Source organism: Lytechinus variegatus, chromosome 3 (assembly GCF_018143015.1).
Source record: "Lytechinus variegatus isolate NC3 chromosome 3, Lvar_3.0, whole genome shotgun sequence".
NCBI lineage: Eukaryota > Metazoa > Echinodermata > Echinoidea > Temnopleuroida > Toxopneustidae > Lytechinus > Lytechinus variegatus.
In genome coordinates, this window is record NC_054742.1 from 30,001,006 (window position 1) to 30,025,794 (window position 24,789).

A 24,789-nucleotide genomic window follows, 5' to 3' on the forward strand; every position below is an offset into this window, starting at 1 on the left:
GCGCTAATCGCGTACGATATATTTATTTGAGAATCTGTCGTGAAATGGGGATTTTAAGTTGTTACATCAATATTGAGATATACATAACTCACCAATTAAAATGCGAGGGTGGAGCGCCAGCTGATACGTTTTGACAATCTTACCTGAATAGGGATATTTTGAAAACTTTATGGAATACAGGAAAATAATAAGTACTTGACAAATCAAATTTTGCGATCGTGCAGCACGAGCAGAAAATGTTAATATTAAGACCATAAAACAAAAAAATTAAGGCACTTTTTAATAATCAATTCGTAAATCAAATGAAAATAATATTTCTGAGCTGAAATATGTTTTGTATATTTACTTCAAAACTTGAAATTTTAAGCTCCATAATGTGAATCTCCTAAAAGGTAATGAGAGCGCGAAGCGCGAGCGAAAGTTTTATACAGCTAGTGCATATAAAAAAAAGTTTACACTTTGAAAAAATCCTGTAAAATTATACATTTATAATATCCTGAATATTTTTTTCACATTTTAACATTGGTACAGATCCATTTAAGCAAATGAAGATTTAACTATCAAAAAATATTTCCGCTTGAGTGAGCACGAATTACTTTTGAAAAGTTAGTGAAAAATGATTTGCGCAGAACTTTGAAATAGCTATGCGAATAAAAGTAAACCTTTATCATGAAGAACACGTATAATTTAGCAAGTAAAGTTGATTTGAAGATATCTTTGACCTCTTTTAACTTGTTTCCTTGCCCAATACACTTCGAAGAGTGCATTGCTCCCCGCCCCACTCCCCCACACACCAAGGCCATCAAGACGATATTTGATTTACATTGAGCTGTGATTTACATAAAATGAATTAGGCCTGATTTTCATTTTGTTAATCATTGTCAAGCTTGGGAAGTGTCGAGAAACAAGTATTGAATGAAAAATTGAATGTCAACCCACTTAACATAATAAAAACTTAGTGAAAAAGTGCTGGAGATGTCTGATGTAAACTTTTGTTCAGATTAAGTTATGTCCTCAGATCCAGCTGGCACAAAAAAGGGTAGAAGTTGTGCTTACTAAGTGTTGACATTTCAATTTGGGTGGCAAATTTGTTCAAAAATGCTTGAATGTATCTGTTTTATCTTAATTGACTAAAAGTGCAAGGGAAATGTAGGAAAAATGTATCGCCCTTTCCCCTTGACACTGCGTGAAAACGAGCATTTCTGCGCAAACAGATTTCTGCGAGCTTTACAAAAATGGACAGTGCTCACTCAAGTGCAACATTCTGTCAAAACTTTTACTTTCATTGGATAGATGAGACCCAAACCCAAGATTATATGTGAAAAAATTACACATATGTTGTATATTTTTTAATTCCCAGAGCTTTTTCAAAGTGTAAACTTTTTTTTTATACGCACTGTATCATGTATAGTGACATGAAAGATTTTGTAAAATTATTTTCCAACTTTTCCCCTCATTTTTCGATCGTCTTCCTCCTCTTATGTTTCCCCTCCTTTTTTTTCTCCTCTCTATTCTCTTCTTTCTTTCTTTCCTTTTTTTCTTTTCTGTTCCGCCAATAGGGGGGGGGGGAGAGCCGCTCGCCCCCCTGGATGCTCACGTTTGATCCCATGCTGGAATTATACTTTAAATTACATGACATTCTACCCGATTTCCAAAGATTAAACAAAGAGAAATCTAAACTAACGATGTCAAACTCCGAAATAGACTTAAACGTAATAATAGTTAAGGGAATAAGTGCAATATGTGATAAACGTCTGGAGCTTTTAGAATATAAAAAGTAATGACTTCATAATGGTCCTTACCCGTGTTCGTTTCCCACCTGAATAGGGATAAGATATAAAAACTAAACCCTACGCAAATTGTGTCGTTAGTCCGCTAAATGCTTAGTATTTTTGTTCTTATCATTGTTGCCATTCTCTCCAAGTTCTCCACGGTAACACTCTTTCTTTAAATATCAAATTATACTACTTCATTGTTCCTCTTTGTATATATTTTAAATTATATCATAAGAGAGTCAACCAGTATTACAATCGATTTGGTATTACTATGCTATATAATTCTGTTTATTTCTGAAAGCTAAAAGTGAAAAATATTTGTCCCTTGCAACCTTTATTTTACTTAGGGATGTGGTGGGGTACTGGCGGATCCAGGGGGGGGGGGGGGGCGAGGTACAGCCTGCCCATGCTCCCCCCCTCTTTAAGAAGGAAACTTAAATTTGTAATGCAAAAATGCTGCTAAAACAGAAGTACGCCCCCGTTTCAAAGTAACCCCCCTTTTTGCTTGTTAATTTTTTTTCTTGGACGATATCTATTAAAGTTTGGGTAAAACCCTTTTTTCGCTTGTCAACCCCTTTTGGAAAATCCTGGATCCGCCCGGCACTGCAGGCTTTCACTCCACCCATCCGTGATAATTATCTTCCTTTTGGTAGTCTATTTTTCTAATTCTAGTTTGATTTGAGCTTAGTATAATTCAAAAATGTATTTATTGTGCAAAGAAGCTTTCAAAAGAAAAACATCTCATTTTACCTACATGTATGCTATGAGAGGCCATTGATTTGAATATTATCGAGTATGTTTTAAGGTTAAACATGGAAAATTATTTGTCAAGTATATGACCCAAGAATTCCTTTTTTTAAATTTAACTATTATCTCTAAGGGTCTCTATATTAATATATACATGTATCTCTCTCTGTGTGTCATATTTATATTGATTTATGTAAATGATTTGTAATTTTGTGTTTCAGTGTAATTGTCAATAAAAGTGTTTATTTGTAATATTGAGAATGATCCAATATGTGTGGATTTTAATCAATAAATTTTGAAACTTGTATATTACAAAGAGTGACACTGAACCCCCCCCCCCCCCCGATCGTCATGTTTCTGCTACCCACATGCAACATAAAAAAATGAAAAAATATATGTGGAGGTATTCAACCCCTCCTCTCCCGTCCCTCTCTTTCTCTTCTCCATCTCTTCCTCCCAATCTCTCTTTGACATTCTCATTTTCCATCCTTTCCTCAGTCTCTCCCCTCACCCTATCCCATCTCTTTCTGTCTCTAAGCCTCTCTTCCATAAAGACTATGATTCTCTTGTTTTGTATTCTTACTCCATATGTATGATTCCTTCATGATCATTCAAATTCGGCTCACACTCTATACTCCTACGTCCTTACTAGTGCCTTGCCCTAACCATAGAGCTATAGCTCCATGCCCTAACTATGATGTTAATTTAATGTATTTCATTTAACATTTTTTTGTTCTTGCTTATAACAAAATAATGAAAAATTAATTTATTTGATATCAGTATATCAATTACCACATTGAATTCAAACAAATATTCATATAGTTTATTCTTCAAACTTCTTCTAGAAATAACTAAAATAAGTTGAATGTCAATTCAAAGTATGTTCTTACTATATGAATTCACAAGAACAATACTGAATAGGTATATCTTCCTGTACAGATTTAATTGCATTTAATATTTACATAATAATAGAAATATCCTTCAATTAATTTCATGCTTATCACACATATACCTGGAGACAGTTGCACAAAGAATAGCATTGAAAATGGCAATAAAATCAAATGAAAATTATTTTTTGTTCCTCTGATTGGCTAAAACTCAAATTGACTTTGATTTTTCCTCAAAGCTGTGTTCAAATGCAAATTTCTGCAATCGGTACAGGAAAAATCATGTAATTGGAGCTTTAAGATTTGTTCACTTCAAAACAAAACTGAGCACATACCACAATTACATAATCAAATTCAAGAAAGGGCTTTGGCAGCTGATTCTGAAACAAAATTACAACATACTTGAATGAATACTTAGAATACAATATTAATCAAAGGAGAAACATGATCAACCATATTTAAACAAAAAAGATTATTTATCAAATGACATTGAACATGCCTGCTTTTTTAACATATTTTAAGGAACACTGGTAATACTTGTTATCACATTTGTTCATATCGCCCCTTACATGCAAGATGAGACATATAAGATTATGTATACCGGTAATCAAAATCATATTAACCTGATATTATCTGTACCTTTATCTTTTCTAATCATGACAAACCAGAAAAGCCTCATTGATTATGATACAAATTAATCTTTTGCAATATACCATGATTCTTTCACTCAGAAGTCCCTTAAAAGCTTTATTCCTCCAAAGTGTTTGAGTGTTCTACGGAATTGTGTCTCCTATATATCAATATGTATTACTATATTTTGTAAGGTTAGCATTACCATTATTTTCACTTATTCATTGTTCTATCAAATACCACCAAAATCATTAATATAAGAAAACATGTGAATACACTGGTGTTGTAGACAAAAAATCATGAAAATAACTGTTAGCTAATAACTGGCTGACACAGAAATAGATGTTTTTGTGGACGTTCCTTATTATGTAGTCATTTGATATCTAATGGAACTGGTCCGCAAAGCATTGTGATGTTGATTGAAAACACTGATCATTCTTCTTGTAGTAGACAAAACCTTGATTCACAATCGCCATGATGATGGAACAACTTCACATGAAATCATTCTCCTTTGAAATTAGGTTTCCTTTTCTCCTTGAATGCTATCAAGCCCTCCATACGATCTTTGGTCGGGATCACCTGCATGAAAATTTGAGACCAATTGGCAAACTGAGCAAACTACATGCTTACATTTTCAAATGAAAAAGATCAAATTTTCTCAATTCATAATTTACAATTAAAATTAAATGGACCTATTTTGTACCCCTTTCTTAATTCATTTATTATGTAAAAACCTAAAGACCTATCTTTTTCATTAATTTCTATAATTTTTTTTCTTTCCTTTTTTAAATTTTGCTTTTCAAGGCATTTCAGGAGCTATTACAGCACAGAAGAATATACACAGTTTCTGCGCGACACAAATCAGTATAGTATTATTTATTCGTCGTCATAACATTTTATGAGGAATATAGAGTATTTGGAAAGACAGGTGGTATATCTTTATCCCAAAATTATTTCAATGTTTATGTCAGTCACAATTTGGCACAAGTTTCTTGCATAAATATGTTTTCATTGTATTTTGCCTTTCAAGCTTCAAACTTTAATATTTCAATCCATACTGATGTAAATATACCAATAGTCTAAAAAAATAATTCTCTTAAATCATTTGATTTTCCATTGAGCATTCATTACAACAAGAAAGGTATTTGTTTGAATTAAACTTATTTGATTTTGCATTGTTCTATAAACTCTTGTTGACTTCATGTGGATGATGTTTCCCATCAATATACAAGAGCATGTTAATTGTCCTCATCGCTATGGTCATTCATGGATTGATATATAGCTTGTGTTAAAATGGAAAGCGATGATTACTCATACAGCAGTGAATTAAAATTTATTGTGGGTTAATACCGTATAAAAACTTCTAAAATATAAAATGTATATGTATCTTTACATCTATAAACAGCACATATGAATGCAAAGTTAAGAACTTTGAATAATTTCATGATTACCTGAGCATAATACGCTTCTTCATATGCAAGTCCAGATGCAATATCCACCTATGGGGAACAATCATTGGAGAAGTTTAATATCATTCAAATATATAGATACGTCCAAATACTCCTAGCTTCATCAAACATTTCAAACCAGTGGTGGATTCAGCTGTAAACTTGTAATAAAACATTGAATTTGTAATATAATTGTAGGTTTTATTTTGCATATTCAATCCCCCCCTCATTTTTGTTTTCATAGCCCCTGTATCACTATGTGACACTGTTGCCTGTTTTTTTTTCATTTTCAATTACACCTATTGCTGTACACATTATTTTAATATAATTTTTTTTGCCATGGATCTAAATATATTCAACTTACCAAAAATACTGTTCACTATATCAATATTCAAACAAGGGTGGGGAGGGTGAATGTTGCATTTCTTATCAGTAGTGAGTTCTCCCAACAATTTTGATCTGATATTGTTACGAAGCTCAGTTTTAAATTAAGAAGCAATGACTTACCTCAACACCTTTGTCCACTGCTTTCTTGACCATCCTCAAAGCAATTGGACCCTGGACAAAAAAGGTCAAAGTTCTTAAACATAGTCTGGCTTAGCAACAGAACAGACACACTGAATCTTTCAGTGTTGCAGGTAAATGAAAATGAGAAAATAATGAGGAATAGCTGAAATAATATGATCCATGTTCTACAGCCAACTACAAGTGGAAAAGTCTAGAATGGCAAGTCCTGGTTTTATAAATTATTACCATCTTAGGATTAGGTTTTTTTTTCAAAAAATATTATTTTCAATAAGATGGATTTAACTAAGGTTAAAGTAAGAATATGAACCTAATATCATCAGATTTTCCAGAGACAAAGTATTAAAGCTGCTCACTTGATACCAAACTGACTTAGGTGCCATCTCTAATATATCAGTCAAAGAGTAATTGCTAACTGTGGTTTACAAAGCCTGATAGGATAAATCTTAAATCCTAATCATACAACTACTAGACAGGAATGGGATGAACCCTCTTTACGTGGTATTAAAATGCTCTCTGTATTTGCCTGTTTGAAGACTATGATCAAACCTTGTTTGAACTCAAGTCACATTGTTCTACTCTATGTTAAGGTTGGTTCCAGACCAAAGATCTAAATCTTTCAAAAACATTGTGGAACCATGATAATGTCAAGTTTTGATGCACCATTATGTGAGACATATTATATTACTTCTAAAGATAAAAAAAGAAAAGAAATAGCAAATAGCATAATTTGAAATGGAAGATGTTGTTATTAGGATTTACTTTTGATAGAATATCAAATGTGATGTATACAGGGGTATGCTTTAAGGTTGTATACACTGTGTTGCTTGAGGGTAAAATCTGGCGATTCTGTTGACTTACATCTTCAGGCTTTATCTATACACTGCACAGAATTACACATAATGTAAGTATGGAGGATAATGCAGCTCATAATTTGCAAGCTTATGACATCCCTGTAACAACTTGTTAATTGTACAGATATATTGATCCACATTCTTACCTGAGTGGCGATCTCTCTGGCAAGCTCCAATGCTCGTTTGAAAGCTGCTTCCTGACTATCATCTTGCTCTACACAGTGGTTGACCAGTCCTATACGTGCTGCCTCCCTTCCATCTAGAGTCCTTGCAGTGAACATGAGTTCCTTGGCAATTGATGGACCAACTAACCTGGGAAGCCTCTGAGTTCCACCTGGAATGAACAACAAAAGCAGTCATCAAGAGTTCATTTCTAATCAACACTGGTCTCATATTTACAATCCTCTTCTCAATTCCAATGTTATCAAAACTATAATTCTGATGAAATTGGAATATAATTTTCATGTAATTAATATATTATTATCCATGCTTCATGTCTTATTAAAAAAACTCTTTACAAATTCATATTGTTCCTGTTCATAAACACTTGTTAAGTGTCAATCATTCCATCTGAGATCAAATAATGACATCTTGTATTCAGCAATAGACCAACCCAACACTCATGATTCATGTCACAATATCTTAATGGGATACCTATATCATCATATGTATATTGTACCAATTTTTAACCCTTCTGGCCTCAGAGATATCTCTAAAAATCAGAAGTCTCATTATTCTGTCTTTATCATGGTGGTTGGCATATTCTACAGGCTTTGATGAGGGCTAATCAGGCTAAATTAGAAGATGGGTTTCTGTATTCAATTAAACAACCCACCTACCTCCACCTGGGATGATGGCAAGTTTAGTTTCAACTAGACCCATCTTGGCTGATGACGCTGAAAAAAAAATTGAGGAAGAACAAGGTTCACAAAGTTTAAGCCAGTCTAAGACTGTCGTAAACTATAATAGCAAAACATTTCTTATCCCCTTTCTGCATCCAATCTTTTTTTAATCATGTCAAAGCTTTATGTTTTCCTAATTGATGACATGCTGGGCTCCTTTTTTTTCATATATAAACTTAAGAATGTGTGTCTCATGCTGTATTTAGGTTTTTTTCCTTTCTTCTTCATATTTTACATGTATCTTTTATGCATGCTGTACAACCTTCAATATAACAAACAGTACAGTATTTTGATTTCATTTTATAACGAGTACAATATCAAGTGAAAGACCCTTGAATATGAAAAGTGAACCTTGAACAGTTCTTGGTCTATGAACCTCTTGACAACTATCAGTTGTTTCTGTCTCTATTTCAAACATTGCCATACTAAGATATTACCATTTATATATAGATATCATGCACATGGGAAACAGGATAATCAGAACTTCAAAAGTTGACATGAATAATCATAAGATAATGGAAGTCAAACTCATATACATATGACTTTTTCTTATTCATATGAATTACATGCAAAATTAAATGACATTTCCACCTTATCACCAAAAATTATTTACAAAATTTGCAAGTTCATGATTAATGTAGTCATTCAGATGTGATGCAATAATAATGAATGATAATAATTAAACTAATTCAACAGCAAATAATATGTGCATTTTGGGGTGGGCTTTCATTAAGGTAAAATGAAAAGTTGACTGAAAATGTCAATGTGCAAAATTCTTAAGAATTTACAGGCAAGAGAGCATAGAAAAAGAAAACAAGGTAAAAAGAACAAGATGAAACCATCTACATAAAGCATAGGTGACAGTGGATAATTATAGCAAAACAATTTTTTGGGGGGTGTTTTTTTAAAAGATAAAAGAGAAGGTAAGCAAAAGCTAAAAACAAAACATGCATGAAAATTAATATCCATATGCATGAAAGCAAAGGAAAAATAAAACCAGGTTGAAAAGAATAAGATGAAGCTCCAGTTAGTATGGATTGGACAGGCAACAAACATCACCAATTTGAAGTAAAGCAAGGAATGTTAAATTTTGTTGTAATCCACCTCACCAGCTACCCTCATGTCACATGACAGGGCCATCTCTAGGCCACCGCCCACAGCAACACCATCCAGGGCCACTATGGTTGGCATTGGAAGATCCGAAAAGGAAAGGATAGCCTTTCGTAACCTTGATACAAACGGACCAACTTCTTCCTGAGGCATCGTTATTCGTTCCTTCAAATCGGCTCCTAAAAAAGAGGTGAGTGAATAAAAGTCTAGGTAATCAATTTAAATTTTAAGTTTGTAATTTGGGCCACTTACAGGCAACTCTTATGTCACAACTCAGCGCCATCTCCAGGCCACCCCCAACAGCGACTCCATCTAGTGCTACAATGGTAGGGCAGGGTAGGCTGCCCAGATCTAGGATAAGCTGCCTCCCGCGACTAACAGCCGGACCAACCTCTTCTTGGGCCATCGTAGCGCGCTCCTTTAAATCAGCACCTAGTTAGAGTTGCAGAAAAGTTTATCTCATTGGTTATGGGATCTCTCTCCCACCCTCTCTCTCTATTTTGCAATCTTTCTGTCTCATTGATATTAGCAATAATTCATTTCTTTCAACCTTCTTTTAACATGGATCTTATCTCTGTTTTTTTTTAAACTTAGATCTTTAATTGTATAAAATTAGGACTATTTTCACATCCATGCCATACATACATATATATAGGCCTACCTGTGACACAGTGACACTATGAATCTCAATACTAGTCTATACATGTATATCAAAGATAATGCTCTTAAATTAAACACTCTTAAGTTTATATTATTTTATGATGTCTTAATTTCAAAAATGTAACTTTACCCCCCCCCCCAAAAAAAAAGTCAATAATACAGTTTTTACTTGCATTACTGCTATTAGGAAAGAGTTTCCATTACTTTCAAAAGATATCACAGATTTCCTGAATTGTGGGAAAGGTAGTTTCATACTTTCCAGTAATTGTCTTAAACTTGTTAAAACCACTTCTAAATTCACTTTTGTTAAATGCATTGATATGAAATATCTTCTCAACTCACCTGCACAAAATATTCCTGGAGCTTCACTCCTAATGATAAGTGCTCTCACATTATTATCAAACCTGACTTTGGCAACTGCTTCTTCAAACTTTGAAAGAGAAAATAATTAAATGATATGAAAACAAGTGGAACGCCTCTGGTAGTCTCGCCTGCATTACCGAGTCCATATAGCAGCAGTGCTGCCTTTGAAAACAGCTAATGAATAATTATTCAAAAAAGAATTTTAACACTAATGTGATAATAAAATATGTCCATTGACCCACAATGACCTTTGACCATGATCATGTAGTTTCATTTCATTTCATTTATTTCTATATTCATGTGACCTAAAGACATGTGCAAAACAATCATTCATACTTAATTACCCTTTAATATGTCGATGATTTGTGAGCTAGATCCATAAACTTATATACATCTATCCATAAACTTTAAAGAAGTTACAATGTATGATGCCAATTCGACACATACTCCCAACACAGCCAGATTTTATTGACCTTTAAATGACCAATGACCTTGGTCATGTGACCTGAAACTTGCAAAGTTTGTTTAAGGATACTTGATTGCTCTTATATCCAAGTTTCATGGACTAGATCCATAAACTTTTAAAGTTTATATGGCGATTCCTCAAATAACCCCATCAAGGCCAAAGTTCGTTGACCCTAAGTGACCTTCGACCTTAATCATTTAACCTGAAACTCAGGCAGGATCTTCAGTGATACACTATTTCCCTTATGTATAAGTTTTATGAACTAGATCCATATGGTATTCTTTTGAAGTTATGACAACATTTCAAAAACTTAACCTTGGTTAAGATTTTGATATTGATTCCCCCAACATGGTCTAAGTTCATTGACCCTAAATTACCTTTGACCTTGGTCATGTGACCTGAAACTTAGGCAGGATGTTCAGTAATACTTGATTACTCTAATGTCCAAGCTTCATGAACTAGGTCCAAATACTTTTTATTTAAGTAATGATGACATTTCAAAACTTAACCTTGGTTAAGATTTCAATGTTGACGCCGGTGCCGTCACCATTGGAAAAGCAGCACCTATAGTCTCACTCTGCTATGCAGGTGAGACAAAAATCCCCATGGTTGACATCTTAAGGATTTAATTACCCTGATCATCTAACCATCCTCTCTTTTTAAACTTTATGGCAATGGCAAAAAGCACTAGTTACTATTGTGCTTGTTTGTTACAAATTCTAGGAAACAAGGCGAGAGTACACACATACTGTGTGTGTAAAACAAATTGTGAGGTTTTCAGGAGTGGAGACCGTAACGATTATGGAAGATAAAGGGATCAATTTCTCATTTACATCTGCTATTAGATCGACTGACGCTTTCTATTATATAACAAGAGATTTTAAAATGCATTGAGTAGACCAATATCTGCCAAGAAATGGGCTAAGAATTCATATAAAAAATTCAGGACTTACTAGATTAAGAAGATTTCTGCTAATCGCATTTTTGTTAGCAGGTCTGTTCATTCCAAATACAACAATCCCTTGAAAAAAAAAGAAAAGAAAAAAGAAGGAATATTCTCAAATCTGAACATCCATAGTACATCATGACATTGGCTGACTGGGAGAGGGGGTGGGGCAGGGTTTCAAGGACTATAAAGTGTCCCTTTAGCTCTGTCAAGTTTTGTGAAACAAAAAGAAGTACCCTAACCTGGATACATTTATGCTTGAAAAAGAAAAGCTTTCCAATATATGATCAATTGATATCACAAGAGTTGATCTACATTCACTAGTCTAAAGCAGGGGCGTCAATCCATTTTTCAGATTGGGGGGGGGGGCAAAATCATTAACGTTCCAAAGGCGCTGGATCGTACAAGACACCCACACATACACACGAACACACTTTTTTTTTTTTGAATAATGTTTTTATTCTGATTTCATGAACATAACATTTCAATTTAACATTTCAAATCATATATAATACTTTACACTTCATATTTTCACTTTTTTCCACTAACTTAACAAAATCATGAGGCATATATATCTTTAAAAAAAATCAACAATGAAATCAGTTATTATAAAAATGCTTAAAGACCAAACTTCCCCCTCCCCCCCACCACAAACACACCCAAACACACACACACACCCAACACACCACTGCCCAGAAGATCTGCTCACACTCATTATAAATAAATCATGTTTAAAAGTACAAAACAATTCGATGAAAAATTTTGAATATAACAAGCTCACGGGAGAAGCATTACATATATTGAAAGTAGATAAAGATCACAATTTTACTGTTTCCCATTTTTGCAAGTGCCGCCCTAATTTCCCCATTTTAATAGCTATTTTCTTTTCTTGATCCTTATATTCTAAAATAAGTTTATGTATATTATCAATGGTTGGTAAAACCCCCTCCTTTCTAAATATAAATAATATGTATTTTACCATAAAGATAATAGTATTACAACTTTTTATTCTATTTGTATTGCCTGACAAACCAACAAATATATCCCGCCAATTCAAGTCCTTTATTTCATCTAATTCAAATCGCTGTATCAAAGTTTCCCATATCAGTTTGACCTTTAAGCAAGACAAAAATATATGTGAATATGTTTCCGTTTCCAGTTTACAGTACGAACAGAGATTATCTTCAACAAATCCAAATCTAAACAAATTAACTTTAGTGTAAATTGCCCCATGCAGAAGCTTAAATTGAAATTCCCTCTGTCTTCCAATTAATAATGTTATTCTTGGTCTAAAAAAACATTCACTAATTTCTTTCTCTGTATAATTATAATTATTTTGTCCATCTCTTATCCGTAAATCATATGACTTTTGCAATTCTTTAATAAAATATTCATATATTTTTCTTGATAATACCTCCTTAAAGCTAATTTTCCTCCCCAACAGAAGCAAGTTTATATTATAATTAATTAAGTCTATCTCACAAAATTGTATCGAACCTAAATCATTTCTCCAATCACTTGGAATTGCATTATATATTTCACCTATTATAAACAAAAGATCACTTCCCATACCAAGGTTAAAAAAATATGCGACTGGTTTAACATGTCCATTGTCAATGATATGTTCAACCTTAATTAACCCTCGTTCTAATAAATCTTTATCAAATATCATTTTATTTTTTATACAAATATTCTTATTATTGAAAATGATTGGATTTTTAGAACCATTGAAATGTCTTAAATTATCAATCTTTTGCCAAGCATCTAGCATTTCCAAATAATAAGATGGAATATTCAACTTACTTTTTATCTTTTTCATTTCATAATCACATAGAAAAATTAACCTTCCTCCAACTGAACTTAGGGAATAATAAAAAAATAACTTCCACCCCAGATTTCTTTCTCCATACAAAAGTCTTTTTACCCACATTATACGCTGCGTTCTAACAATTATTTCAAAATTTATCATTTTAACCCCACCACAATTATAATTCTGATACATAATTTTTCTTTTAATACGATCTTTCCCTCCCCATATAAAATCAAATGATAATTTCTCGATTTCTATATACACCCATGAGGGGACAACAAGGATGGATGAAACATAATTTAACTTTGTCAATGCATATGTTTTCAATAAATGTATTTTTCCCATAAGAGTCAAGTCTCGTTGTTTCCACCAACCTAAAAGCTTTTTTATTTTACTTAATATTTCTTTATAGTTCAGATCATCTTTTAATCTAAAGTCAACTGAAAATATTACTCCTAAAATTTTAACTTCCCTAACATATTTGCCAGATACATATACAGGGTCATTTGTTTTTCCATTTTCCTTACCCATGTACATAAAATGTGTCTTGTCCATATTTACCTTTAAGCCACTGACTTTTTCAAATTCTTCAAAAATATAATGCAACCTTTTTATTGAATCCATGTCTTTCAAAAAAATTGTCATATCATCGGCATACAAGACCTGTCTTATTTCATGCTCCCCCAAACTTATCCCTTTAATAATTTTGTCCCTTCTTATTTCATGTGCCAGTAATTCTATTGCAATCAAAAACAAATAGGGCGAAAGTGGGTCACCTTGTCTGACCCCTCTTTCTACATTAAAGTAACTGGTGGAATACCCACCATTCATAACACAACTACTTATATCCTTATATAGTATTTTCACCCAAGAACAGAATGACTCCCCAAAACCAAAAAAATTGAGTGCTTTCAATAAGTATTGATGAGAAACAGAGTCAAACGCTTTTTCAAAATCTACCGCAATCAAAAATCCTTGTCCTTGCTCCAAGTAATGTCTAGAGTAAAATAATATATATGTATATATATATGCACACACACACACACACACACAAACATATATATATATATATATATATATATATATATATATATATATATGACATATGAGACACAGTCACGTATCTCACCAACAAATTAATGCGAGCGCGAAGCACGAGCTGATTTTTTTTTAGTATTCTGGCAGGAAAAGGGTGCCTGTTTAGAACTGTTTGTAGTAACTCATGAGGAGGATACATCACTACACAGATAGTACGAGTGCCGAGAGTGAGCTAAAAAAAATTATATTTTGACCTGAAAGCTTGATATTCTAAGCATTTTTGGTACCAATGATTAAAATTGGCATCTAAAAGAAGAATAGATGCGAGCGCGAAGCGTGAGCTGAAAATTCTGATTTTTCGATCTGAAAAAAAATTACAGTTTACTGGACGTTTTTGATAAAGAACAATATATATATCCAAGAAAAGATGATTGCAAATCGAAGTAGGAGTTGTTTTGAAGCTTTAAAGTGAAAACGGGACATTTGCATTCACCTATTTAATCATAAAAAAGTATGGGTTTTTGCTACATAAATGATGCGAGCGCGAAGCACGAGCTGAAAATTTTTATATTCCAATCAGAAAAGCGGGCATTTTGAGCACGATTTTAAATAAAGAACAAGTTGTGTATCTCATTCTCGCTTGCTGAACATTACAATCTTGTTTTTTTTTGCCATATCCTGAATTATTGGGGGGGCAAAATGATATGTTTGCCCCCCCAATATTTTCATTGGTGGGGCGATCGCCCCCCCTGCCCCCCCAGGATCGACGCCTCTGGTCTAAAGTACGGTAGTTGGTCTACTTCTTAGATGGTCTTACACCACATGGGTAAAACCCATTTGGTCAAGCTTGATCCACTTAGCCATATTCTCTTCATTTAGTCTCATGCCTAGTTGATCCAATTTCCACTTTGTCTACTTTTCTACTTTTTCATATGAAGTCTGGCTTATACTAGTTGAATGGTGTTAGACCAAGTAGACAAAATGGGTATAGCCTTCCTAGAGGTTTAAAATTAGTAAAAAAAAAAAAATCTTGGTCATACAGGCCAAACGGAAAGTATAAACAATATTCTTCAATTTTCCCAACAATTCTAATACTTTCTTAGTAAAAGGGTTTGGCAAATATCCGAGGGGTGGGGGGTACTATGTATGATACGTATGTGCTGCGATTGAAACCCCCATTTTCAGCCTAAAGAGCATCATCAATTCAGAAAGCGAAAGATATTCCTACTTTTTCCCATTTCGGAGACCCTTAAATTTGTGATTTCTTGTTTCAATTAATGCATGCCCATCTTGAAATCTACCGAGCCCGTCGGAGCGGCGAGCTCGATCGGTGTAGAGCCGTAGCAGCGGGCTCCCAAAGCTCCCCGCGGGCCCGCAGCTAGCTTGTTCTAGCCCGACATGAATCTAGCAAGACGCGTGCACATTTTCTACGTAGTGGTAGTCGCTATCAATTACACCTACGATCTAATGAATTCCGGAGACCACCCGGCCCCCCCTTCTTTATGTGGTCAGTTCCAGAGTATTGCATTTTTAGCAATTGTTGATCCAAGAGCTGTTCAGGAGACCCCCATTTTAAGACCAAGATTTAGTTCCAGAGCCCTCTATTTTTGACTTTGGCACAGCACATAGGTATCGTGTTATTATTCAAGTAAAAAAAAAAATTGTGACAATTAGTGATGATGAGAGACAGAAAATATAACCTGGAAGTCGGATCTTGTGAAACTTGATATAAGGTACTCAACTATTTTTATTCAAATTATTCAGGAATATATATTCTAGAAACAAGCAACAAGATGGTCTCTGACTCTGTAATAAAATGGATTATTATTAATATGGACCTCAAAGTACACAATCATAAGTTTAAATACAATGATTTTTAATGAGGTAATACTAAGTTACGCGATAAGTCATTCTTATTTTTTAAAAAATGTTTCCAGTGCTTGTAGAAATGAAAACTGATAGAATAGTTCTAGTTCTTGTGAATTTAACATGGCGATAGATTTAATCTAGATAGATCTAACTAGTATTCTAGACGTAGAGCCCAGGGGGGGGGAGGGGAAGGCCACTTCCATTGACAAATGGATATACCAGGTATGATAAAAAAAATGCATCAAAAGGACCTCTTTTTCAAGATTGGGCATGTTACGTACATAGCGTAATAAGGGTGTCAAAAACACTAAAAATACTGAAAAAAGAGTATATACTTCGCTAAGAAAGCTACCGTACATGTTTACAGTCAAATTTGAGAGGGAATTTGTATATGTACTTTTTGCCCTAACACCACGTCGTGTACGATATGAGCGAGGTGGAGTTTTTTTTTTCATTTTCGAAATATGGAAAATACTCATTTAGAGTACTTTTCATGGAAAATACTCATTTAGAGTACTTTTCGAAACCCGTCAATGGAAGTGCCCCGCCCCCTTCATGACCCTACAAATTATTGCCAGATTTTAAAAATAATTTTTCTTAGAAATCAAACTTGAAAATTCCAGCGAATCCAGGAACAGAGCTACCAAGTCTCACGCATTATGCGTGAGACTCAAGCATTTTGGACTCTTGTTCATCCCCTCAAATCTCTGTCTCACGCAACTAGCTATCACAGCCTAGGCAATCCTGTATTTTAGGGGTCTCAATTATTTTAGGTTGCTAACTTCAGGCAACAGCTCCAAGACCGTTGTTAACGGTAGTTCAGTAGTGCGTACGTACGTGCCGGGTATGGCGGGCCATTAATGCCATTATAGGACTACACGCCTAGATGTATAGTTATATTTACCAATGGGGTAACTATCATGCGATATACAGGGGCCAGGGGGGGGGGGGGGGTGGTATAGAATAACGGTATACCTAAAGCCGTCGGGGTGTCACGTGACCCGGGACTAGTCATGGCCGGGCCGGGGGGGGGTATGCAATGCAGCACAGCCTTGGTTATAGGGGGTTTTATTATTTTGGGCATAATAGGGGGTATATCTGAGCACTTATGGGTGAAGGATGAAGAGTATAATGGTCCTAGGCCCTATATCAAACCAACGGTAATCAGCGTTACTTGTCATGGCCGGGGGGGGGGGGTATAGAATGAAGAAATAATAAACGGCCTGCCATACCCGGCACGTACATACGCACTACTGTCTGTCTACCGTTAACAGCGGTCGTGAAGCTGTTGCCTGAACTGAAGTTACCAACCTAAAATAATTTAGACCCCTAAAATACAGGATTGCCACAAGGGCACAAATATACAGGATTGCCACAAGGCCAAGGGCGCACCTAAAATAATTTAGACCCCTAAATACAGGATTGCCACAGCCTATCCCCATATTATCATATACATTGTACACAATGTCTGTGATCTATTCTTCAAGTTCAAAGACCTGCTATGGCCTATGCGTGAGATTTTCTGTGAATCTGAGTGAGATCACAGACAAGCCCCACCCACCATGCCCACATTCACAATCGACGTACTCCAGCATCATGCCGGCCGGTCAAAATAAATACCAAAATCCGAACCCAGCGCGTGAGCGACAGGCTAGGATTCGGCGCCGCGCCCGGCCGGGTACCGGGTGGAAAGGTCGGCCTGCCGCCTGGCCTGCGTGGTTACAATGTAGTCGGCAGCAGCAGACAGACCCCTAGCCTTATCTCACTTAATTAGTAAAACTGTTAAAACACACCTCCATCATCCAAATAGCTGACTTTCAGATCATCTGCAGGAGAGCTAAATGTTCGAGCTACAGGTACCAACAGCTGCCTGGTAGTCAAAATCTTAGAATTTATACCAGTGAAACCACCGGCGGTGCGGATCAGTTTTGTCAGGTGAAAAGCCATTTTTCTCTTACAGACATGCAGCTTGTGCACGTGTTCGGTGCCGGTGATGCTGCCCGCTCGTTCCCGATGCAGATGCGATCGATCCACCGTCCAGGCCGGCTGGCCAGCTAAGCTACCGCTAGGCTAATTTGGTACATGTACCATATCCGGTATATATACGGTATAGGCTGATTAAGCCAGGCGGGAGTTCCCCGTATTTCTGGGTTAATGTTGTTGTTAACATCAATCTTGAAAAAAGAAGTTCATCTTGACATTGAAAATCATGACATGAGTAAAGTAACAGTTAGTATGATGGTGGGCCCCAAGTCTGCGCACCTAACAATTTGAGTTCAGATTTAACATGATTTTTTTTCTTATTTCACAAAATCTTTGAGTTGATAATGTTCCTTATATTATTAAGAGTATGATGGTGGGCCCCAAGTCTGCGCACCTAAACAATTTGAGTTAAGATTTATCATGAATTTCTTCTTATTTCACGAAATCTGTCAGTTAATAATTCCTTATATTATTATGAGTAAGTGTACCAAATTTCTCATTAAAAAATGAAAGAAAATGTAGGATTTTCTTGAAAAAGCCTCGGGCAGTCATTTTCAGATTGAAAAAAAAAATGGTACCCCATGACTGCGCACTCATTCACTTTGCACATGATTCGGGGATTTTGTTGAGAAAGGCAGCATTTTGAGGCCGTCACATGAAATGCCCTGAATTCATTATTTTTCCATCATTTTGAGTCGGATTTTTTTTATGAATACCTGTCTTTGTATTGCATGGTAAAGTTTGTGCTCGTTGCGTATCTTCTTTTACTAGAATCGCGCAGATACGCGGGTGCGCAGACTTGGGAGACCGTGCAGACATTGGGGAACTGACCATAAGTGTACCAAATTTCTCATTAAAAGATAAAAGAAAATATAGGATTTTCTTTAAAAAACAGCGGGCAGTCATTTTCAGATTGAAAAAAACAATGGTACCCCATGTCTGCGCACTCATGCAATTTGCACACGTTTCGGGGATTTTGATGACAAAGGCTGCATTTATGAGGCTGTCACATGAAATGCCCTGAATTCATTATTTTTCCACCATTTTGAGTCGGATTTTTTTAATGAATACCTGCCTATGTATTGCATTTGTAAAGTTCATGCTCGTTGCGCATCTTCTTTAATTAGAATCGCGCAGATACGCGGGGGTGCGCAGACTTGGGAGACCGCGCAGACATGGGGGAACTGACCATACAACTAAATTTAAAAACATTACTGGCGCAGGTTCATCAGAGTCTATTTATGCAGGATGTATATATAGGCCTACATGAAAATGAAACTGGTCACCTTTTCATGCAATTTCATAATTGATTTTTTAATGATGTTCAAGCGTATATACATTTATCTAATTTTTCAGGTCTCAATTACATCTGACTCTGCAAAATGGCTGCTGCTGATGCACCCCTTCCTTCACTCAACTTTCAATTGGAGCTGTTTCCAGAGACATCAGGAACAATTGCGTTGTTTGAAGATGTGATGAATGTAACTGATCTGAAGGGAATGTTGATCAATAAAGAACTTGATGCAGTTATGCTGTCTCCTAAAATGGTAATTGTCAAAAGGGGGAAGGGGCCCCTGTGGAGTAGCTAGTAGTGGGGAAGTAATCCTGTCATCAAGTTGGTTTTGATGAAATCAGAAAAAAATAGTGAAATTGAATGAAGGTTTTGAATACTTATCACAGAAGTGACAGAATGACAAGGTTGTCATGAATCTTGAATTTTTAATTTTGTAATATCAAATGTGAAACCTCCATAAATTGCTGTGGCCTAGTAAAACGTGTACCTAACCCATCCTTTATGCACGTGTTTAGGGATTCTCACAGAAACAAGGAGTAGACCAATTGCAGTCTGTTGATCAAGTCTTTGCAACATACAACACACACTTTAAAAAAATCTTCATTATTGTGACAAAAAATATTTAGTTACCGGTACATTTTTTATCATTTTTCTTTCATATATGATTATGTTAATTATTTACATTATTCACTATAATGACAACTTTGAGCACTGGTGAATAAAAGAATAATAATTACTGGTAAGTTTTGGCATATCATATATGATAAAATAGCGAGCTGAAACTGATGTAAAAAAAGTCAAGCATTCATCATCCTGATTGCCAATTTTATTTCAGCATTAAAATGGGTTACTGAGGACAACGTTACTGTAAATAGTGTAACTTGGTATACATGTATCCATTTGATGAGTGGGGTAGACCATGGATTTGTTATCTTCAATATAATACCACAGAATTTGGAGTGCTCAAAGGAAATTGGGATACCACCCTGAATACTACCTGTACAGTTACCCTGGGCCCCATTGCATAAAAGTTACTATTATAGTGATTTTGCCATCCAATGGTAACAACTACCATGGTAATGATGCTCAACAGCCAATCAAAATTGAGGATTACATGATTCCATTTCCTGTGGGTCTGGTGGTCTGTTCGAAAATGTTAAAGTTTTCAACTTGCTCTCATTTCTCTATTTTTGCATCAATTATGTTCATACTTGATACATATTAAAGTGGGTGTCCTTATGAGAATGATGGGAGCAAACATCATCTAGGGGTCAAAAGGTCAATTGATATGAGGTCATGTTCATATCCCTTTTTGAAGTTTTTGTTAAACTTTCTCTCATTTCTTTATTTCTCCAATTTTTGATCTCACTTCATTAAAGTGTTCTTTGGTAATACTACATGTACATGTGTGTTGTTGAGGATGGTAGGTCAAAGGTCATCAAGGGGTCAAATGGTCAAGTTTTTGTTCAACTTGGTCTTATTTCTTTATTTCTGTGTTCATGAGGATGTTCATGAGATGATGGGGTCAGAGGTCATCTAGGGGTTAAAAGGTCAAATAATATGAGGTCATGCCCATCCTTCTTTCAAGTTTTTGTTCGACTTGCTCTCATTTCTTACATGTATCTGCACCACTTGTGTTCATACTCGGTACAAATGGTCTTTGGGTTGTGCTGTAACATCTTCGTCAGCTGGGAAATGGGTGTTAAGAGTTTGATTTCTTCCCTTTTTTAGGCAGCCAAAAGGGGTACGCTTAAATCCCCTACACCCACCCCCCCCCCCACATTGTAGATCACCATTGTAAATAGCTGAATCGATCTGTCCAGAGTGTCGGGTGGAAATTATGAGTTACTTGGAAGTTGGAACTTGTATAATTTTGATTGAAATGTCTCTTAAGCTACGCATAAGAAAGTAATAATGGTGAAATACATGTATGTTAACTTATATTTGTAAATATTTTCAAATTTTAGTAAAATGTGAAAATCTTGAATTGAATTTCATTACCAGTACATTGGAAAATAGGGAATAGATGTAAGACAAAATAATTTTAATACTTGGGTCAATGGCCTCTGAAAACAAGATGATTCATACATGTAGTTGGGCATGATGATTTGTAAAATATACAAATTAGTATTCAATTAGTAATAATGAAGTATAAGACAAAGAGGGTTGTGTTTCCCAGCTGAACATCACAAATTGGAGTTCAAAGCAAGAAAATTCCAAACATTCCAAAGATCTCTATAAAAGAGCTTTACTAGTGATTAGAAGCAATCTTTGTCCAAAGTGATGGCAGTGTATACACCTATCTCAATCCACAACCCATCTCTACCTGGGGAGGGATGATTTAGATCAGTAATGAAGATGTTATGAAATATATGTACATTCATACAGTGTATATTTTTCTCCCTTGATGCAGCTGGTCAGCCCATTTCAGATAATGGTAGCAGTGAATAAGGCACTCCATGCACATGCCACCGGCCATGCAAAAACCAGGACAGTTAATTCTGAAATCATCTATAGCCTGTCTCCATCCACAAATGTAAGCTTATGTTTGTTTGTTTTTCAAAGAATGATTTGAACTTTAATTTGCTTTATTTTACTTATTAATATTCATCAATTATTTATTATTATGAAAAATATTGTAGAAGAGGCCATATTTGTGTTTTGATTTTTTTTCCTTCATTTTATGGGGCCTTTAACTGGATATTGGCGTATATATAAGAATAGGCATATCTTATGGGTGTTAGTGAACTACACCAATAATGCTAAATTTGTTTGAAAGAAATATGGTATACACATTAATACAAAATACCATAGTTGATTAATTTGTTTGCATACTTTGCTTTGTTGATAGGCATATTTCTTACATGTACATCTGACATTGAATTAAAATGTCATTCAGGAATGTATCTTTCAAGAATTTTGCAATGGGGAAATATCAGTACTAGGTTTTGCTCCTAGTGAATCATTTAGCAAAAGGTGATAGTACATAATTATGTAAGATAGTGCCTACATTACTTAAAACTTGGACAGTATTTACCGCTATGTAAGAATCAGAATATTCTTGAATATTTTGATACATGTACATACATCCCTTAAGTACCGTATTTGCAAATAAGATATACTGTCTTATCGTTCAATATATTTATTGATCTCTGTTTACAGATCAGTGAATCCTTCAAGGTTTTTGCCATGGGATCAACTGACACATCAGTAGTAGTGGTTGTTTTAAATGATCCTGATCAAACCAACCTGAAGTCAATTGCTGCAAAGATTGAAGGAGTCTGTGTTCCTCTATCTCAACTCTCCATGCATACAGATGAAATCATGATCAAGAAGGTATTTGCACATAAAAAAAACATTCCTCCGTGATATTCATTGACCTGAGGAATACATACATGTATCTGTGTGATTGCCCAGAATCCTCCAGTTGCCCCCTCCCCCCCAAAAAAAAACATTGAAAAATTGAACCTGGGGCTTAATTCTGAAAAGAATCACAGGGAGATCAAGGATTTAATATTTGGGGGAATTGGAGGAAAGAGGGACACAGATTATTATCCCAAATTGCCTGTTTCCCAATTTGTTTTGCAGTTGAACAGTATAATTCATGAAGTCAATAGCTTCACTATACATGTACATACATGTATGTACTGTCTGTCAGAGAAAAAGAATATATTTTACTTAAACATAGTATAAATTGTATTTTGCTTATGAAAAGCAGGGTGAGAAAATCAACTTCATGAGGTTGGATAGAACATAATTCACTTTGCATGCAATATTCTATTTTGTCCCAATATTTACAGAAATACTGCATCAGTAAACCAGAACTATCCGTAGGATCCCTAGAAGATGCTGTCATCTGCAAAATGGCAACAAGTGATGTTTCCTGACCAGTCAGGTGATTTTCTTGTGGACAAATAGACTTTCTTACAAGGAAAGCCGATTTGAAGGACAGTTGTGGATACAAAGTGCTGTGGCCTGTGGATGACTTGATGGATTCTCTTATTCTGATTCTTCATACAGTGAGATGTTTTTAATTAAACAAGGTTGAATGTTTTACCAAAGCACTTGAGGGTGCCAAGTCTGCGGACTTTGCCTTTAATCTCGGGCAACAGCTTACAATACCATTGCATTACCAACTCGACCAGTGTACTACTAGTATTATGGAAGAGTTCTTGAATCATCAAGAGTGTTGTAAGCATGATAGATTGAAGACATTTGATGTATCAAAGTTTCATGTCTTTCAAACCATGATATTTATTGAAGACTTAGAAAAGTCTTGTTGAGGAGGTATCAGGAAGCAGTCTCTGATATACATGTACTGTATGTTGCTCGTAATAGCAATAGGCTTGATACATTTAAGTGTATGTATGATTCAGAGAGAAAAAAAGTAGCCAACGGTATTTATTATGTTACAAAATGTTAGGCTGCATGCAAGTTTGGTACAATGAAATATGTTCTTATCCCCAAAGGTCTAAACCATTGGTGAATTAACCAGGTAATTTTCAAAATGTTCTTTGCAGCAGACAACTATCCCCCCATTGGGGGTAGAGTATTCCTCCTATAATTAGGCCATGGTACTCCAAGTAGTTATTATGAATTCATGTCCCTGTGGCCACCAAGTTGTTGGTCAAGAGCAGCTGTATGTATGGTAAAACTATAAACCCCCCAAAGAAAAAAAGTAAAGAAAAACCCATGGATTTATAGCATAAAAATTGTAGAGCGCTTGGAGTGTTGTGTCCGATATCAGTGCAATTTAAAAAAGCCTACTGATCATTACATGGATTATGCTATAAGGAGTGAAGTCTAATTGCTACATAGAGTCCCTGCATACAATGGGTGTATTCTACAGTTGAAGGCACTAAAAGACCCAAATATAAAATTGAAAAATCAAACACCAATCAAAAGCTTTTAAAGTACCATACTAGGCAAGTACAGTAGTGCAAGTTTTTGTCTCACCTGCGAAGCAGAGTGAGACTATAGGCGCCGCTTTTCCGACGGCGGCGGCGGCGGCGTCAACATCAAATCTTAACCTGAGGTTAAGTTTTTGAAATGACGTCATAACTTAGAAAGTATATGGACCTAGTTAATAAAACTTGGCCATAAGGTTAATCAAGTATTACTGAACATCCTATTAGAGTTTCATGTCACATGACCAAGGTCAAAGGTCATTTAGGGTCAATGAACTTAGACCATGTTGGAGGGATCAACATCGAAATCTTAACCTGAGGTTAAGTTTTTGAAATGTCATCATAACTTAGAAAATATATGGACCTAGTTCATGAAACTTGGACATAAGGTTAATCAAGTATCGCTGAACATCCTGCACGAGTTTCACGTCACATGACCAAGGTCAAAGGTCATTTAGGGTCAATGAACTTTGGCCGAATTGCAGATATCTGTTGAATTCCCATCATAACTTTGAAAGTTTATGGATCTGATTCATGAAACTTGGACATAATAGTAATCAAGCATCACTGAACAT

General features: G+C 35.2%; 2 protein-coding genes across 3 annotated transcripts; one reads left to right on the forward strand and one right to left on the reverse strand.

The window, feature by feature from the left end:
* Positions 1-3,456: 3,456 nt before the first annotated feature.
* LOC121410730 (methylglutaconyl-CoA hydratase, mitochondrial-like) lies at positions 3,457-18,057 on the reverse strand. 2 transcript variants are annotated; one of them, XM_041603002.1, is made up of 9 exons: positions 17,824-18,057; positions 11,321-11,388; positions 9,881-9,968; positions 8,878-9,057; positions 7,706-7,762; positions 7,013-7,200; positions 5,995-6,045; positions 5,491-5,538; positions 3,457-4,618 (listed from the first exon to the last, which is right to left on the reverse strand). In XM_041603002.1, the coding sequence occupies exons 1-9, from the start codon at positions 17,975-17,977 to the stop codon at positions 4,541-4,543; spliced, it is 912 nt and encodes a 303-aa protein (XP_041458936.1). In that variant the 5' UTR covers positions 17,978-18,057; the 3' UTR covers positions 3,457-4,540. The 2 variants fall into 2 exon arrangements, with proteins under 2 accessions (XP_041458936.1, XP_041458935.1); XM_041603001.1 differs by lacking the exon at positions 8,878-9,057 and adding an exon at positions 9,131-9,310 and having other exon boundaries at positions 17,824-18,056.
* LOC121410731 (EKC/KEOPS complex subunit TPRKB-like) lies at positions 17,878-23,977 on the forward strand. The gene is made up of 5 exons (XM_041603003.1): positions 17,878-17,965; positions 19,370-19,560; positions 21,721-21,843; positions 22,470-22,643; positions 23,108-23,977. Exons 2-5 carry the CDS (start codon positions 19,396-19,398, stop codon positions 23,192-23,194), a joined length of 549 nt encoding a protein of 182 aa, XP_041458937.1. The 5' UTR covers positions 17,878-17,965; positions 19,370-19,395; the 3' UTR covers positions 23,195-23,977.
* Positions 23,978-24,789: the final 812 nt, after the last annotated feature.

What these genes read in the sequence shown, in the direction of transcription:
- LOC121410730 (XM_041603002.1), bottom strand. Translation starts at nt 17,977, where the DNA reads ATGGCTTTTCACCTGACAAAACTGATCCGCACCGCCGGTGGTTTCACT. An exon ending in CCAGAGAGATCGCCACTCAG is followed by an intron (nt 6,046 to 7,012) that starts GTAAGAATGTGG and finishes TTTTTTGTCCAG; the next exon opens with GGTCCAATTGCTTTGAGGAT. An exon ending in CAGTGGACAAAGGTGTTGAG is followed by an intron (nt 5,539 to 5,994) that starts GTAAGTCATTGC and finishes TGTTCCCCATAG; the next exon opens with GTGGATATTGCATCTGGACT.
- LOC121410731 (XM_041603003.1), top strand. Translation starts at nt 19,396, where the DNA reads ATGGCTGCTGCTGATGCACCCCTTCCTTCACTCAACTTTCAATTGGAG. An exon ending in TTATGCTGTCTCCTAAAATG is followed by an intron (nt 19,561 to 21,720) that starts GTAATTGTCAAA and finishes CCCTTGATGCAG; the next exon opens with CTGGTCAGCCCATTTCAGAT. An exon ending in GCCTGTCTCCATCCACAAAT is followed by an intron (nt 21,844 to 22,469) that starts GTAAGCTTATGT and finishes CTCTGTTTACAG; the next exon opens with ATCAGTGAATCCTTCAAGGT.